General features: G+C 41.0%; 1 protein-coding gene across 1 annotated transcript in view; it reads left to right on the plus strand.

Moving 5' to 3' along the window:
- Positions 1 to 18,445: 18,445 nt before the first annotated feature.
- The window catches only part of LOC146374541 (uncharacterized), a 31,274-nt gene continuing 30,449 nt past the window's right edge, over positions 18,446 to 19,270 (plus strand). Inside the window, exon 1 of the mRNA XM_084949204.1 lies at positions 18,446 to 18,696. Within this exon, the coding sequence (XP_084805330.1) occupies positions 18,446 to 18,696 (251 nt within the window). The remainder of the gene's footprint in view (positions 18,697 to 19,270) is intronic.

A 19,270-nucleotide genomic window follows, 5' to 3' on the forward strand; every position in this document is an offset into this window, starting at 1 on the left:
TCGGAAGTATAAGGAGAGGAGACGATTGGCCCAAAATCTCAGTAGCATTGCTATGAAACTTGATCTTGTAGGGTTACTGCAGAAGGAGTCGGGGGATAAATGTTATCAGGCCTTGTTTCAGTTTTTGAGAGAAGGAAGGTTGTTTGGGAGGATATGAAGATTTTGTTTGTTTGTTTTTTGAGCGTGAGTCCTGTCCACACTCCATACCAGTGGTGGCGGTAATGCACCATGCAGTTGTTTGCCAACCGCCAATAATACGTACAAGAAGAAGAAGAAGACTTGTTGTTGGATTGTTGTGCTAACCTGTGTCAGTGTAACCCAGCTCACCTAGTGATTTCTTCATGCGCTTTGCTAACGTTGACTTTCCCCTTGTGTATAGACTTCCCTGAACCGCTTCCCTTCTTTGTGAACCCTGAGTGGATAAGGGTCCAGCTTGGGCTGGAGTGGCTTTTGGATTATTATGAGTCACTGGCAGTGTGAAAAGGAGTTTGGACGTTGCTCTGCACCCCCTACCCTGCCCCAGCACAGCACTATGTGTGGATATATTCTCACCTGGTGTCACTTTTATAAATAAACCTCCTTTTGACTTTCATTCAGACTGAGTCATGAACCTTGACACTCACAAAGATTATGTTGTTACACAGATGTAACTAATAACATGAATGTGTGAGGCCCCAAACCTGTAGTTCAGGTATTTGTGGTCCAAATCTATTCTGTCTACTAAGTGATTCTAGAAATGTGTCCAAAAGCTGCATGAATAAGTTTTGGTTGCCCCATAAGATTTTTTATATTTTATTATACAGAATTGTTTAAGTATACTTTTTTAGTAACAGTCAAAGAGCACACCTTGTTTTTACCAGTTTAGACATTCCTCAGATTTTGGCACATGTTGACATGACAGCATCACACATCCATGATGTGAATCTCTGGTTTCACTACTTCCCAAAGGTGCTCTATTGGACTGAGATCTGCTGACTGTAGAGGCCAGTGGAGTGCTGTGAACTCGCTATCATGTTCACGAAATCAGTTTGAGATGATCTGAGCCTTGTGACATGGTGCGTTATCCTGCTGTAAGAAGGCATCAGAAGATGAGTACGCTGTTGTCATAAAGTGATGGGAATAGTCAGGAACAAGACTCAGTTAGGCTGTGGTGTATAAACAATGTTCAGGTGGTACTAACGAGCCTAAACTGTAAGGTACCTCAAGGAAAAATACACGTTGAACCACCAGCAGCTGTCTGAACCACTGATAAAAGGCAGAACAGATTCATGGTTGTTTACAGTAAAGTCTGACCTGACAGCAGCTGAACTCAAGACTAATCGGACCAGAAGAGTGCATGGCAAGAAGATTTCCCTCACACCATTACACCACCACCACTGGTAGCCTGAACTGTTGATATATGGCAAGATGGAAACTGGCTTTCAAGTTCTTCATGCTATATTTGGATCGTTTGATCTGGATGTTGCAACAAAAATCGAGACTCATCAAACCAGAGAATTGTGGTGAGCACATGCAAACTGTAGCCTCAGTTTTCTGTTCTTACCTAACAGGAGCAGCACCAGTGTGGTCTGTTACTGCAGCCCATCTGCTTCAACATGTATTCAGAGAAACTCTTGTTTGTAATGAGTGATTATTTGAGTTACTGTTGCCTTTGTGTCATGCTAAAGCGGTGTGGCCATTTTCCTCTGACATCGATATTTTCACCCAAAGAACTTCCAATATTTTCTGTTCATCCAAAAGATGTGTGTCAAAATCCCAGTAGATCAACAGTTTCCAAAAAACTCACCTGGCTGGCATTAACAACTATGTCAGGTTCCAAATCAATTAAATTAACCTTTTTCCCATTCTGATGCTTGGCTTGAACTCCAGCAGCTCGTGTCATGTGGCAAGCAAGGAACAAATGCAGGACTCCGAGACAAAAACTTTAAAGCAGCAGCTTTAATTGTTGGTAAAATGAACTAAAAACAAAGCAGATGAACACTAAGGAAACAAAATAAAGACAAATTAGAACTAACAAATGCAGAGACTTGAGACAACATAACAACAAGCAGAGGGAGACTGAGGGCTGAGGCTACATCCACATGTACACGGGCATTTTTGAAAACAGTTTTTGAGTTGTTGTTTCTAAAAGAAATCCCATCCACACGTAAACCCCAAAAACGAAGGAAAACGCTGCCAGGAACATGCCAAAGCAACAGGTGGCAATAAATTCCTAATTGTGTAGAAATGTTAGTCAATCAGAAGTCTAGAAGCCTGGGTGGGAAAGAGTAAACAAAAGTGGCCCATAGAAGCAGAACTGAGTCCTGTGTGTGGAGGGACAGAAACTGTGTGTGAATTACTAGGTCTCCACCAGCTTCTCACACTGGAGGTTCTGGTCTCCCTTGCCAGTTCGACGAACTCCAGAGTTGTTGACGCACCAGTAGTGATGGGTAGATGAGGCCTCGTGAAGCGTTTCAGCACATTCCCCAAACTGTATCGACACTGTGTCGACACAGTTTTGCTGTTTTGCTCCATACTGACACCTGCTGTACCTTAAATATCATTGCAGGCAACTTACTTGACACAACAGACACTGATTCAATGACCTAGTCATACTTATATACACTGTATACACTGTAAGGTATTGTACTTTCCATGGAATCATTTTATATCTTCTATATTACAAATATTGTAGACATCTTTAAAATATATTATGAATGACATTAAGTGAAAATTAAAATGAAAGTATTGTGAATGTAATATTACCCATTTGACTCAGAGTTTATTATAAATTTCTATTCAGAAAAATAGGTTTATCCAATGTTTTTGCATTCAGTCTATTGCGTTTTGTTTTGTTTTTTTTACACCATTTCCCCAGCTTTGGAAAACTCACAGGAACAGATGAAGCTGGGGTACACAAAAGCTGTAAAGCCAGGTGGATAAGGTTCTGATAAGATGTCTTCCTATTCCCTCAGTACGTTACACTCACTCTCCACAATACTAAGGGGTTGGCAGTCCTTTATAATAAAATTCAGGACTGCCTGGTCCAGAGCAGTCTTCCTAGATGAAAATAATAAAACACATATTAATTTTAAAAAAATGATGATAAAGATGTTCAGTGTCAATATAGGCCTACCAATGTTCATTCTCGGTGTGTTTGTCTCCTCATTTTCATGTTTGGCTCTGTAATGCCTAAACACTGAGGAGGTGCTTTTGTTTGTGTAAGAAAGCTCCGCAGAACAGATGCGACATTTAACCTGCATAAAATGAAATAAATAATTTACACTTCAAGTCACATTGCTGTTTTTCCTATTATGATAGGTCACACTGAAACAAAGACAGACAAACTATTACCTTATTTGCAGTTAAAAGATCAAAATGATCCCACACAGCAGAAACATTTCTTTTTCTTTCGGGCCCCATTTTGTTATGGAGAGATGTGTATTATTATTTTTTTTTAATCTTTGCGAGAGTAATTTTGTGTTTTTTTTGGTGGCGACTCATTCCGTTGGCAGATGCGGATGCGGTACCTTTTAAACACAGTTTGGCGCGTTGGCAATGGGCGATACAGCAGCTGTATCGATCACGTGACTTTTTCTTAAAGCGACGCACGCACCGATACAGGCATCGCTAGGTGAGCTTGATACATGCGTTGGTGCGTCAGTGTTGCTGGACCCATCACTACGCACCAGCACACATCTGTGCCGTTGCACTGCTTGGCCTTGAATTTGCCTTCATTCTCACATTCGGGGTCAATGGCTGTCTCATCTGGCTTTCCTCCAATACTGCGAGTGCTCAGACCCTTTCTAGCTCTGTACATTTCAGCTTTCATCAAGATCACTTGGGGATAAGGCAGGGCGATATGGACAAAAATATATATCACGATATATATTTGAAAATTTGCGATAACGATATAACTGACGATATAATTTCTGCGAGACAAAATACAACTCCACAACTTTACTAGCGCACAAAAACACCATCCATTTATTTTACTTAAACAAGCAGCTGTTTTTTATGTGCATTAAACCTATATAAACATTTAACAGTGCAAATGCAAATTCCTTGCTGAAAGGCATTTCCAGTAGAAATGGGCTGACATATCCTGTGCATAACCATGTATGATAAACACTGAAGTTAAAAGAGGTGCTTTGCAACATTAAACTGCAGTGTGCCAAAAAAAAAAAGGTCAAATGTGTATTTTTCGGACCATAACGTGCACGGGATTATAAGGCAACAAAGCAGTCAGATAAATCAAACTTTATTCGACTCATTCTTCTTGCTTCCTCCACTTCTGTACCATTGATTCATTAATGCTGTATTCTATCACAGCTGCTCTATTCCCATGTTGTTGCAGTATATGAATGACTAACCTCGTATTGTGGATGGATTATCTCAGTTGTTCTCCTGACTGAAGTTTGGTCCGTTTACAGCATCCTGCCATGTGATTGCATTTGTCCCTGACCATCAGGAACCTTCACGTTAACTTTTATCGAGTGGAAAAGTGTTAGCGTTCGTCCTCCAGCTTCACTGTTTATGCACAGCTGTGTCGCTAGCGATCACGTAGCACATCATTACATACCACCTAGCCAGTAGCGGTTTTTGATACGGGCGACACGGGCGGTTGCCCGGGGCGGCATCATGGTGGGGGGCGGCATCACGGGCATCGGCAAAAAAATAAATAAAAAAATGCTGCCCCTACATCATGCCAGCGCATATCGGGAATGGCATAGGCACCGATCGGTTTTCTATCGCCCATTTGCTGGGAGTAAGGGCGCCCTCTGTTTGCGAGGTGCGCCTGCTGCTTGCGGTACAGGGAGGACAGGGCGGGGCGGCGGGGGATTCTCTTGCTGGCTGGAGCAGCATCTAATAACCAACTTGCAAAATAAAACAAAATAAAAACAAACCAACAAACACGAAAACACCAGACATTATGATACAGACTTATAATTTGCACCGATGTTTTTTCGAAATTCTATACATGAAAAGTAAACGCGAGAGCCCTCGGTGCGCCTGCTCGCTGCTGAAGTCAAAGTAAACTTTATTGTCATCTCCGCTACATACAGTCCAGTATATAGAGAGACGAGACGACGAGGCTCCTGTTACAGCAGTGCAAGTAAACAAACAATAAAGAAGAGTAAGAAAATAAATATACACTTTAGGACCAGGGGGAAAGGGATCAATAACAATTTAACATTTATAATTTACAGTTTGATGATCTCACACACAACCTGTCGACAGGGGAGGGGGCGGCTGCTTCCAAATAGAGCACATTTCATTCATAATGATGTAAATCCAAGCCCATCATGTATTCATGATTTGAATCCTGGGTTGTGTGAAATCCCAGAAATAAACCCTAGACAAAGTGAATCTGTGAACTAAGGTGTAGGTCTGTTAGGTTATGTTGTGGTGATCCTTGGGTTGGGGAATGGGTGTTCCTACTGGAGTGCAAAATTAAAACCAAGATGGACAAGAAAAGTTCAAAGCCATCAGGTGCTCAGTTTAGAAAAAAGAGAAAAGAAGAGCAGGAGAAATGAGCAAAAGATACAGGTAAGAAGATGTGTCATTGGATAATGGCCGGTCATCCTGAAACAATCAGAATCAGAATACTTTATTAATCCCTAAGGAAATTATTTGGGTTACAGTTGCTCCAAGAAGAAATGGTAAAAATAGTAACAGTAACAGTCTAAACTCCAAACAATACATTATGTTACAGATTTTACACATTTAAGAAATAGCACTAATATATACAGATCACTCAATTATAAATATCAAGGATTAATAGAGGTGATTATAAATAAATATCAAGAAAATTGACGAGAATATTCAAGAGTAAAAAACAGCATGTGTTCAGCACAATATTAATTAGTCATTGTCAATTCTTGATTTGTCCTGTTCTCATTGCATGGTGAATTATGATGGCTGTTTGGTAGCCGTTTGCATAGTATGCATACTCTCTCTCTCTTCATATATGTGTGTGTGTGTGTGTGTTTCTCTGGTGAAATTCAGTATGGTTCCGACAACAGTTTTATGTTAATGTACAATCCATAATATGTTTTATGTGTGTGGGTGGGTGTATGTGTGGGGAGGTGGGGGGTGGGGCGCCAGAGGGAGTGTTTGCCCAGGGCGCCAAACAGGCTAGGACCGCCACTGCACCTAGCCCAACTTCAGTAACCCTACAAACGTCACTGCTGTTTAGTTTCCTGTCTTCATTTATGTTGGAAGTGATAGCAGAGCTGTACGTTTGAATTTTTTCAGAAATCTCTCAGTCAGAACATGCTTAGGTAACTAGCGAAACTAGCGAGCTAACTTCCGCTAACTTCCGCTAACTTCTAACTCCGTTAAATGTAATGAATTCTGTTTTCATGGATGCCTGGATGTTAAACATCATAGTTACACCTGGTAAAGCACCAACGCTGATCGTTTTATTAAAGATGAAAGAATTTAGACAGTTTTTAACTCTCAGTGATGCCGCAGTGTTCGTTTGACTTTGGGACCTTAAAGGACGGAGTTTAGTACCCAGATTACCCCCAGATTTACCAGCGCCTTAGTCCGACAAATACGGCAATAACGATAGCCCGCTTGCATGTTCTACAAAAAAATGTGCTTTGTTGTGTATCTGACGGACAAACACCAAACCAGTTAAGTTGCACCATTTTTACAAATCAATTCTGGTTTATCCGTTTCACTCAACAATCCGCTTTCCCCCTTCTCGTTCTCCGTTGCCGCCGTGCTTTTTCGGCACTGCGCATGCGCGTTTTACCCATGTTCTATCGCGATATTTCATTTTCTTATCGTTAGCATTGTACCGGTATTACCGTGAATGGTATAATATGGCCCAGCCCTACTTGGGGGACCACTGATGGGGGAACAAAATGCACACCATGAGCAGGCTGGAGTGTCAAACAGAGGACATGAAACAGGAAGGAGCCCCTTTATCACTTCTAAACTTACATGCTGTGCAGTCTATGGGCTGTACCATTACCAACCAGAAGAGTACATGAACATGGGGGTCCGTCGCAGATAGCCCACTTCATAGTGGCACATGTTGTTGGAACTAAAGAGAAAGAGAAAACAACAACAACACAACACTAGCAGGTTATTAATGGGAACTCAAATACGTAATAACATTACTGTACTGTGACTTCATGAAGCTTAATTTTTTATTTTTAAAAGATGCAGTATTATATAAGGGTGAATCTTTTGGCTGTGAGTCCCAACACAGCGGAACAAACCTTCCCAACCCCCACTCGCCAACAAAACTAGCTAGCACAGCTTTTTGGTTCAACTCTGGCGGCTAATTACAATATTTGATCACACAAAACAAGCAAAACTACATCTTATAGAAATATATATCTATGTCTTAAATTTAAATTTGTTGTTGTTGTTGTTTTTCTGAAAATGTCCATTAAATCTAGGTCAAACTGAACTATGCATTTCTTTTCAGCAGAATAAAGTTTGTATCAAATTGAAAAATAATAATATTAATAACAATAATACATTTGATCTAAAAGCGCCTTTCAAAACACCCAAGGACACTGTACAAGAAAACAAACGTAAACCACTCGGAGTATAACTCAACTTAGAATATAATCTCACCCAGATGAAGTCTAAAACATAAACCCCCAAGACAGCTTGCCTTGACCATGTCTACATACTGCACTGAGTTCCTGCCATGTGATTGGCTGATTAGATATTTGCATTAACAAGCAGTTGATGCATGCACACTTCCTTTAAAAATAAGAGAGAGAATGTTTTTTTGTTGTTGTTGTTTTTCCAGCTGTCCCGTTTGGTTCTTTAGCCGTCAGAATTGTTGTCTGAAGGTCAACAAAGATACCCAACGGATTTACAAATGGATCATCACGGCTTTGCCATATTGGTCCATTTGATCGACCTTTTTTGTTATTATTATTTATTTTATTTTATTTTTATTTTCAGTTGTTACAGACGGGACAGACATGGCTGGGGGATAAGAAAGGTAAAAAAGAAAGATGAAGGAAAAGAAAAACAGAGGGGAAGAGGGACAGTGAGAAAGGACACTTAAAAAGAAAAAAAAATCTCCCGGATCAACTGTTGAGAGAAAAAAAAAAAGAGAAAACAAAAAAGAGAGCAGCATAATAAAACCAACACCATCACATTAATCTAGCTATGTGTAAAAAAAAAAACCAGTAAATACTAAATATTGAATGTTGTTGTGCAGCACGTAGGACCAACAGCGCACAATGTGCTTTGAGGTAGCAGCCAAGAAAGGTATGGTTTGTGTCTATGAACAGTGCACGCCTGTGTGGATGAGCGTGCTTGTATTCAAAAGGTTTCTCCATGTAACGATCTGCTAGACGGTGTGGGGAGCCATAGCCCCGTCCCCCAGGGCATGAAGCATGCATGGAGTACATCCATGCCCCAGACATCCAGAGGCCCCAGAGTGTGAGAGCCCAAGGAGGACCACCAGAGGGGCATCCTTGCCACCCTTCTGGGAAGAGCAAAGGAGAGCCCCTGACGAGGGGTCACCAAGCAGCTACGGAGCAGAAGCCAGAGGGGGCTGCAGTGGCGTGCCCATGGGCTCTGCCGGCAGCCAGCTGTGCCAGAGTGAACCGAGCCGCAGGCCCAGAGGCCTGAGGGCCCCCCAACCGAATCACGGCGCCCGGGCCCATGTTTTACGGTGAGCCGGTACATACCTGAGTGCCCAGCCCCGGACACCAAGAACCACCAACACACCGACGCCTGAGGGCATTAGCCACTGGCAGGGAGTGTGATGAGGGCAGAAAGGCCTCCATAATTTGGAGGGCCTGAGAGAGAATGGTTAGTTTTATTTTCTAGTGGGAACACACATCAACACAAACCATAAACATACCCGAAATCACAGACTCACACATACCTTTGTACATTCATTTCATTACCTCAGCTACTTTTTGCACAACCCACTGTCATTGTTGCACGTTTCTATTGCACCGACTAGTGTATGCATCGTTCTGTTGCACAGTTTTTTAATTTTTGCATACTTGCACTTTATGCAGTCCTGTGCTGATTTACTGTTACATGTAGCACCATGGTCTCAGTGGTTGAAATGACAATAAAGCCACTTGAGCTTCTTTTTGTAAGTTATATAAAAATAACTACTCATACTTAAAAACGTAGCCTCCTAGCTTACTTTAAGGAAGCTTGTAGGACAAGTTTGGAACTCTGTGTGAAGCCATACAGGCTATTTAATGCATCCAGTCTGGATGCCAATTAGCCAACAGCTAAATTTGGCTTTTTCAGCGCCTGCCTGAACAAGCATGCAGCATAGATGCTGAGCTTGTAACTGTTGCTTGTTGCTGTGCAAAGACTATCACTGCTACATGTAACCAGGGTAACCAATTGTGCAGTCAAATAGGATCAGACACCTTAATCTTTATAACAGGCCATAAGATTGTCCCAGTTTTCTCACCAGTGGACAGAGCTAATAAACCTGCGCAGTATCTGTGGCTGTTTTATCATCCAAGGATTTATTACTATGTCATTCTGTGACGTGAACAGAATGGCTGAGAGATGGCGCCACCATGTGACTGGTGCTGGCACACATTTCAAAACACTGTCACTTTGTTGTGAACTGATCTTTGTGGCAAATTCAACCCAAATCCAGAAAATTCAATTAGATCTTTTAAAAAAAAATCCCACAAAGAGCCTTGTTACTGTCATCAGTGTACATTAGTAATACAAACCAGCTAAAGCTACAGTTAGAATATGTTAACATTATTAAATACCAGGAGGGGTGAGAAGCATGGCTCTAAAACCTTTTACAAAACCTGCTTTTAGCATGAATTAAATTCATAAACATATTTTGGACATTCCTCAGATTTTGGCACACGTTGACATGAAAGCATCACTGGACTGAGATCTGCCGACTGTGGAGGAACCCAGGCGGTCTTCCCCTCTCTCCATCCTCCACTTTCCTGTCAGTCTTCACTGTGCCTATCAAAAAATAATAATTTTCTGAAGTAAAAACACTTATTTTGATCTTTTTTCCTTTTTTTGCAGCTGAAAAATAAGATATAATATAGAAACATGTCAATAAAAAAACTATACATAAACTACATAAAGTTTTAACAAGACTAAGAGTGTTCATGGCAATGGACTTCTTATTTGTCATTTGCTAAAGCAGGTTGTTACGACCCGTCTAGGGGCCAGGCAATAACATAAGTGAAGGACTCACTCGCCCCACAAGAGCGAAGCAGTGACAGGAAACAAATCAGTTTGTTAAAAGGTGATTTATTTACAAAGTGATAAAACAGATACAACAAAACGGGAGTGTCAACACATCGGGGTGAGCTAAGGCCAAAATAATAAACAAAACGAATCTAAACTGATTCCCACACACATAAACTTACCAAAACAAGAGCCAAAAACAAAGACAGAGGCTGACCTCCTTAACTTACTCAAAACAGGAGAAAACAGGTGATCAAAAGAAACGGCAGCTCACCCCTACCCACTCCACTTCCTCAACTGTCACAATGTCACTGAAGTGGCTGTCACAGGCGTACTGCTTGGATGTTGGGAGAAACGCGAGAACCTCTCTCACCACAGAGCTCCATCCTTCATTTGATGGGCGGGGCCTCCAGCTGGAACCAGTCACTCTGGAGCTGTATATCCACGCACCAATCGCAGCAGGGCCCCGGCAAAGCTGAATTAACATAACCAGATGCGTTGAGCGCACAAAACAAACACATACAATGCAGGTTTGTAACAAGGTCTCCCTCAAGGAAGATTAACATGATTTACACCAGGCGTGTCCATATCCTCCTGACTACCAGGAAAAAAAATGTTGTCCAATCAAATTTTTTTTTAAATCCCCCAATGTTTGTAAGGTAATTAGAAGACTGAAATAAGTTTGAACTCAAGGAACTGTAGTGGTTTCTTCTCCCAAAACTGCAAGTCACTGCTATACTGAAGCCACGAGTTGGTGATTGCCAGATCAAAAAGTAGAGAACTGCACATACTGTCAATTTCTGAGTGCGAGAGACCATCCTGTAGAAACTCAACATTCGGCAACAAGGTCCACGTCACCTATATTGGCCTTGGCACATGGGCAAACCTTTTGTTTTACTTAGACCATCTTGTGCGTCTGTCCTGAGGTTGATTGCCATAGGCAGAGGATGCCATGACAACTGGCTTGTTGTCCAACCACTTAATGACAGCAAGTTCAGGTCTGAGTACCATCCCTGATGCTCCTCCTTCTTTCTTCTTCAAGGGCTTATTCCCTATGATCTTCTTCATCAGACAACTCAAGATCTGGGTTTCCCTCATCAAACTGTAATAAATTTCTTTCTGCTTCTAAAAATGACTCCTTTTCTGGTCATTTAAAAAAACAGAACAAAATGGAGGAAATGACTACAAATGTCCACTACGGAGGACATTTTTTAAACACTTCAATACTATACTAAAATGAAGTTAGAATTAAGCATACTATGTTTTAATGTGTTATTAAGAGACTTATTTAAAATATGTTAACAACATTTATAGCTAAAAATTGTTCAATAAGAAGTTTTATGCACTTACTTTTCTTCTTCCCATAAAATGTGCTTGCAGCGATGGCCGCCATGTTCCTTAATGAAAAAACTAAAGTTCCCAAAGCTCCACCCCTTCACATTTGGTATCATTGGAAAGCCCTAAATGTCCTCTGTAGATACCAAAAGGAAGCAATTCTGTAGTATGCAGTGCATGGGAGATATTCAGGTTTAGAAAGGTGCTCTACAGAGGACAAATTTGCATTGATGGTAGTCAGGAGGTTAATGATGTAACTGACTGTCCATCCAGAACCTTCTCCTGAGACACAGACAATAGTGTTGCATGCCCTGGAGACAGTATTAACATTTAGATGGTAAGGGATTACTTTAAAAAAGCATTTTTAAAATTTCTTTTAAAAATGTAAAAAAAATAAAATGGAGAAGGAGGACAAGATGCACTAACAGTCATCGTCCACATAGACACGATGATCTTCTCCATCGTCAGATTGTGCCCATCCACAGAAGGAGTAAAGCGTCTGCTCTGGTCATAAAACAGTTGCAAATTATGGCTTTTTATTTTAACATTTGTTCTTTAAACAACACTTCTGACATGCAAATACACTCGCCACAGCAATCACAGCAATCGCTACCACCACGATGACAGCGATGATCCCGCCTGTCAGGTACGCGTATGCGTCGACTCTTCACACTCTCTCTGCTTTACATCTGCTCCATCTCTCTTTGCTGAATTGGAGGAAAGAGCAGACACACAAAAAAAGTTTATACAATGACCCTTTGACAAACATAAACCACTCAGAATATAATCTCACCCAGATGAAGTCTAAAACATAACATGACAGCTTGTCTTGACCATGTCTACATACTGCACTGAGTTCCTGCCATGTGATTGGCTGATTAGATATTTGCATTAGAAAGCAGTTGAACACGTGTACTTAAAAACTTGGCTGGATGCATGCACACTTCCTTTAAAAATAAGAGAGAGAATGTTTTTTTTTTGTTGTTGTTTTTTTGTTTTATCTGATCTTCACTCAGAGACTTTCCTCCTGAGTTACAGCAACCCCAGAATATCCACAAGCCTTTTCTACTCTGTACCAAAATCGATCAACTCAAAGGCTTAAAGAGGACCAGAGGACTCAGAAATATGAGGTGAGGAAGGATCGACTTTATTCTGCTTTTATTTTATTCTTTTGTTGGGGGCAAGGCACTGTCATGACTTAGAGTCACCCAGCCTCACGTGTAAAGGTAACGTAAAATAATCGTTATTGCGTTTTACTAATGCACTGATATTTTTATTAAAAATTAATGTCAGCTTGAATATACGAAAGCTTCACTGGACTGTTACATGTGTCAGTTTGTGACATACTTTGGTGAATACAAGTGTACGTTAACTGTGACCTGCTGTCAAAGTCGTTTTGCATCGAGGTCCACATCCAGCCCACTTTAATCTTAAGTGGGCCGAACCAGAGAAACTCCCCTTTGTCTCAGTATAAAAATGTTTAACCATGCCTTTAATCCCCTTTAATATAAAAAGAAGTGAAATTTCAAGAGTGCATCTCAGTTTTTTTGCACAATAAAGACATGCTGCTCAGAAAACGTTATCTTTCCCCTGTGGACCCATTGTTAAAAACACAAATGTCTGCAGTTTAGTAGATTCTATAGAGATACCTTAAAATACTAAAGGTTTCTTACTATTTAAAAAAAGGTGCAAATAAGTGTGAAGTCCAGATGTTTTTTATTTCAACGCTGAGTTTAGTCAGCATTCTGTGTTGTGACTTTCTGGCTGTTAATCGCTACAGAATGTTTATAAAGATGATAAAAATCAAAATATTTTAATAAGATAAAGTTGAGCTTCTTGTAATCGGCACATTGGTAATACAAACCAGCTAAGGCTACAGTTACAAATTCTACATTACTGTGCTTAACTAGGATTTCAGTTATATGTGCTTTATTTGAGTACTTATTTTTCTGAAATGTTACGTTACCATCCTACGCTTCAACATAAATATCTTTTTTGGCTCTGGCTTTTACAGAGGCTTATATGTTGCACTGTTTCTTGAAAGGCTGTGCTGATTATCCGATCTCTTTTCCTTTTTTGCAGCTGAAAAAAACACAAAATAATATAGAAACAAATTTAAAAAAAAAATCAAACTACATAAAGTTTTAGCAAGGCTAAGAGCGTTCATGGCAATGGACTTCTTATTTATCATTTGCTAAAGCAGATTTCCCTCAAAGAAGATTATTATGATTTACACCAGGCGTGCCCATATTGATGTAACTGACTGTCCATCCAGAACCTTCTCCTGAGACACAGACAATAGTGTTGCATGCCCTGGAGACAGTATTAACATTTAGATGATAAGGGATTACTTTAAAAAAGCATTTTTAAAATTTCCTTTAAAAATTAAAAAAAATTGGACAAGGAGGACGAGATGCATGAACAGTCGGGGGCTCCTCATCCACGTAGTAAATGATGATCTTCTCTATCACCAGGTTCTGCCCATCCACAGAAGGAGTAAAGCGTCTGCTCTGGTCAGTAAACAGTGGCAGCATCTTCACCTGCAGAAAGTCACGTGAAATGATGGAGTTAGCCAGTGGGTCCATTATACAAAACGTGCGCACACACAAAAAGCTTCTACATACGTCTTGCTCCATGTAGTAAACCATGGTGGACAGGTCATAGGTGCGATCTCCTTTCACCTTCTTCACATCAACCACAATCATGCGAGCGTCTGTATATGTAACCACATTACTATACTGTGACTTAAAGATGTTTAAATTTAACAAAAAAAGTTGCAGTATTATATAAGGATGAATCTTTCGGCTGCTAGTCCCAACAGAGCGGTACAAACCTTCTAAACCGCCACCCACCAACAAAACTAGCTAGCATAACATTAAAAACAGCTTTTTGGTTCAACTCTGGCGGCTAATTACAATATTTGGTCAAATAAAAAGCAAAACTACATCGCATATAATCTATCTATGTCTTAACTTTGAAATGTGGTTTTTTTTTGGGTGAAAATTTCCATTAAATGTGCATTTCTTTTCAGCAGAATAAAGTTTGTATCAAATTTAAACTGCTTACAGCTCTGAGCCGAGGCTGCTACTGCGAGAGCGGCCAGAACAGCAAACATCCACATTGTCATAATCAAACGTGAAGAAGAAAGTTTTCGTCTGTCCGCTTCCTATGCATCTGTCTCCTGCAGAGTTAAAGACCGAATGAAAAATTCCCAACAAGGTTACTTTTCTCTGCACATGTGCGTCCTGGTCAAACCTGTTTTGGACAGGAACCAAAGCACAGGTGAGATGAAGAACCAAGCCTATTGTTCTACAATAGGAACTGAGCTGTACTTGATGACATCACAGCTTAGCTTAGTTTTTACTGCCAGACCCCTTAATTTAACTGTGATTAATATTTGCAATGGAAAAACATTACATTAAGATTTCTTTAAGAAAAAAAATGCGCCTGCCTAGACGATGCAGAATAGACGCTGAGTTTGTTACACATACAGACACTGATAGCAGTGCAGAGTCTATCACTGCTACATGTAACCAGGGTAACCAATTATGCAGTCAAAAGGGACACTTAAATCTTAGTGAAAGGCCATAAAACTGTCCCAGTTTTCTCAACAGTGGACAGAGTTAATGAGCCTGCGCAGTATCTGTGGCTGTTTTATCATCCAAGGATTTATTACTGTGTCATTCTGTGACGTGAACAGGATGTTTAATTGATGGCGCCACCATGTCACTGGTGCTAGAACTGACTGCTACATTTCAAAACACTGTCACTTTGTTATGAACTGACCTTTGCTGCAAATTCAAGTGCAGACATTCAATTAGGGCTGACAAAATGCCTGCTATCACCCTGCGGCAGCAGTCGTGTGGTGTAGTAAGAATGAGGACCCAAAACGCTGGCACTGGCTGTGATGCGAGCGAGCTTTATTGCAGACGGTGTACACAACAAAAACGAGGGAATAACCAAAACAAAACCTGAACTGGGAACAACTAAAGAACACCTCTCTATGACTTTCATAGAGATAAGGTACCGCTGTACCGGACTCAGAGCCTGAAGAGATGGCTGAGCAGGTTTTGATGATGAATCTACTGGATGACACATTAGTTGACATTGCACAGATCAAACGTTGGACAGCTAAGGATGCCTTGTTGTTGCAAGTTTGTGAGTACACCTTAAAAGGCTGGCTTGTTCAGACCGGGGCCTGTTTCAAGCCATATCGACAGAGAAAGCTGGAACTGAGTGTGAGGGATGATTGCATGCTCTGCTGAGCCCGACTAATTATTCCCACCAAAGACAGAGACAAAATATTGAAACTCCTGCACCAGACTCATACAGGCATGTCGAAGATGAAAGGCTTGGCAAGGTCTTATGTATGGTGGCCTGGGATGGATGAGAACGTTGAAATGGAAGTGTAGGCATGTGAGGAGATTCAGAAACACCACAAGTCTCCACCTACGGCACCATTACACCCTTGCGAATGGCCGGAGTCACCATAGTCCAGGATCCATGTGGACTATGCAGGGCCTTTCCTCGGGGAGATATTTCTAATCATAGTGGATGCTCCTTCCAAGTGGATGGACATTTACCCTGTGAAATCCTCTACATCACAGGTGACTATAGAGAAACTGCGACAGAGTTTCAGTGTGTTTGGACCACCTAAAATGTTAGTTTCAGACAACGGAACATGTTTCACAAGTGCTGAGTTTGAGTCATTCATGAAGCAGAATGGCATTGACCATGTGAGGTCAGCACCTTTCCATCCTTCTTCAAATGGGTTGGCTGAGAGGGCGGTCCAGACCCAGGAGGGGATGAAGAAAGTAAAAGGTGATACCTTGCAAACCAGACTGTCCCAATTTCTGTTCAGTTATCGCATCACACCGCATGCCACTACTGGTTTATCACCTGCAGAGTTGATGATGTCACTGAGACAGCAGATATTTTCAGCAGATATTTATGAATGCTAATTAAAAGATAAAATGATCTTGCAGGCCGACAGGTTAACCCAGAAATGTTTCCAAGTGGAGATCAGGAACCAGCTTATGAACCAGCTTATGAACCTATTGGTGGACTCTGGGACTTACTGAACAATCTTTATCTTGCTCTCTATGATATCATTTTTTGGAGGCTGAATGAGCTATTAGATGAAATGGAGGCACGATATGATGAGGACTTTGACACTGACTTTGACAATGTCATTGAGAACAATGTAAACATTCACAATATTAATGTGAGAGACAATAATGCCAATGTTGACAACAATGATCATAATGCTCAGTTTTCAGTTTTCAGTTTTATTTGTCATATGCAAGTTAGCACAGGGTCAACATTGCAATGAAATGTGTTTGACGAGCAGCAGTCACTCAGCAGCATGGTACAGTAGGAGAAAATATAATAAAATAAAATAATAAAGAAAATAGAAAAATAGTAAGGAGCAAAATATTAGAGAGACATGGTAAAGGAGAAAAGATGACTAAATATATATGTATCTATAAATATAAATATATGTACACTAGTGATTAAATAAGAAAATCTTGAAAAGAAATATGACGGGAGGGCAGATGGGATATTGCACAGGAATGAGCAGCAGAAAATTACAGTATTGCACTTTTAAATATAAATATCAATGACAATAAAGTGGAGTGACCAGTGCAGATTAAACAGAGTACTTGTGAAGCTGCAGGGTAGCTTCTGAGTGCTGTGTTGTGTGTGTTTAAGTGTTGTGGTTGAGGTGTCGTATGGCTTGGTGGTAAAAACTGTTTTTGAGTCTTGTAGTCCGAGCAGACAGACTCCTGTAACGTCTGCCAGATGGTAACAAGGAGAAGAGCTGATGTGCTGGGTGGCTGTGGTCCTTGATGATGCTGTGTGCTTTACGGAGGCATCGCTGGAGATAAATGTCCTGAATGGCAGGAAGCCTCATGCCAGTGATGTGCTCTGCTGCCTTCACCACCCTCTGTAGTGATTTACGGCTGCTGGCAGAGCAGCTTCCGTACCAAACTGTGATGCAGCTCGTCAGCAAGCTCTCAATTGCACACCTGTAAAAATTTGAGCCTCCTCAGGAAGTAAAGCCGCTGGCGAGCTTTCCTGATAGCAGTGTCTGTGTGAAGGGTCCAGGAGAAGTCCTCAGTGATGTTGACTCCAAGGAACTTGAAGCTGCTGACCCTTTCGACCTTGACACCGTTGATGTGGATGGGCTGGTGTTCTCTGACTGGTCGTTTCCGGTAGTCCACTATCATCTCTCTAGTTTTGCTGATGTTGAGAGTCAGCAAAACTAGCAAAATGCTGTTGTTGTTGTTGGCATTGAAAGTGATGATTCTGATGAGGCATTTGAAGACTGTGTGGATGTTCACCAGTACATCCCAGAAGAGGATCCTCAGCCAGCTGTATCCAGGAGGAGGTCTAGAGAGATGGATGATGAAGATGTGGAACCAAACAAAAGAATCAGATGGAGCGAGGAGTTTTCTGATGATGACTCTGACTTCATCTCTGCTTGTGACACTGATAGCGAGGGCTGTCCTCATGTTGGTAATATTGCTGATGAGGACATCAATCAGCAGGTAACAGAAGAAGAACCGCTGCCTGGTGGATCCACGAAAAGGTCCAGAAAAGAAGATGTAGATGAAGAAGAGCGTAACAGCAAAAAATCCAGGCTTGCAAACTCTGATTCGGGGACTAGCTCAACTGTCTTTTCCTCATCTTTTCCTTGTTTTGATGTAAGAATTCCAGGATCCAGAATTCAAAAATATGTAAATAAGAAAATATTTAAATGGATTTTTTCTGAGCAACACAATAAAACCTCTAAGATGTCACTAGAAGGCTTCAGATCTCTTTCACCTGTGCTGAACAGGTGAATAGAAATAATTATGCCATCTTTTGTCTGCAATAGAGAGGACAAGCCAGGGCCTCTGGGTCTGTTCGACTTATTGTGTATGAACTGATACATCAGGGCAACATGGGTGTTCCCCTTCCCAGAGGTTTAAGATGTCAAGGCAGTGGACAGTATGATGCGATGGGCTATTGTACCCAGAGGGGTGGAGAAATCCAGGTAGAGTTGGAGGAGAAGAAAGCGACAGAAGCTGCTCGAGAAATAAAGTTTTACCTTGTGATGAAAGAGCAGAGAAAGAGAAGGATCTGGAGGTGGCAAGCCCACACTCTCTACCCCATTTCAGACTTAAACAGGACCAGCGGACTCAGAAATATGAGGTGAGGAAGGAGCTCCACTACTTTATTCTGCTCTTATTTTATTCTTTTTTTGGGGGCAAGGCACTGTCATGACTTAGAGTCACCCAGCCTCACGTGTAAAGGTAACGTAAAAATAATCGTTATTGCGTTTTTTATTGAAAAATAATGTCAGCTTGAATAGAAATAAAGCACGGAAGCTTCACTGGACTGATAATGCCTCGTTACATGGATCAGTTTGTGACATACTTTGGCAAATACAAGTGTATGTTAACTGTGACCTGCTGTCAAAGTCATTTTGCGTCGAGGTTCACATCCAGCCCACTTTAATCTTAAGTGGGCCGAACCAGCAAAATGCATTTAATCCCCTTTAATATAAAACAAAAGTGCAATTTCAAGACTTTTTCTTCTACACAATAAAGAAATGCTGCTCAGAAAATGTTTTTTCCCCCTGTGGACTCCAGTAATCCCCTGTAATCGGCACATTAGCAATACAAACCAGCTAAAGCTACAGGTAGTTGTTAAATACCAGGAGGGGTGAGAAGGGTCGCTCTATAACCTTTTACAAAGCCGGCTTTTAGCATGAATTAAATTCATG

The sequence above is a fragment of the Perissodus microlepis genome, chromosome 13, assembly GCF_051167445.1.
Source record: "Perissodus microlepis isolate ML-2025 ecotype Zambia chromosome 13, ASM5116744v1, whole genome shotgun sequence".
NCBI classification, from domain to species: domain Eukaryota; kingdom Metazoa; phylum Chordata; class Actinopteri; order Cichliformes; family Cichlidae; genus Perissodus; species Perissodus microlepis.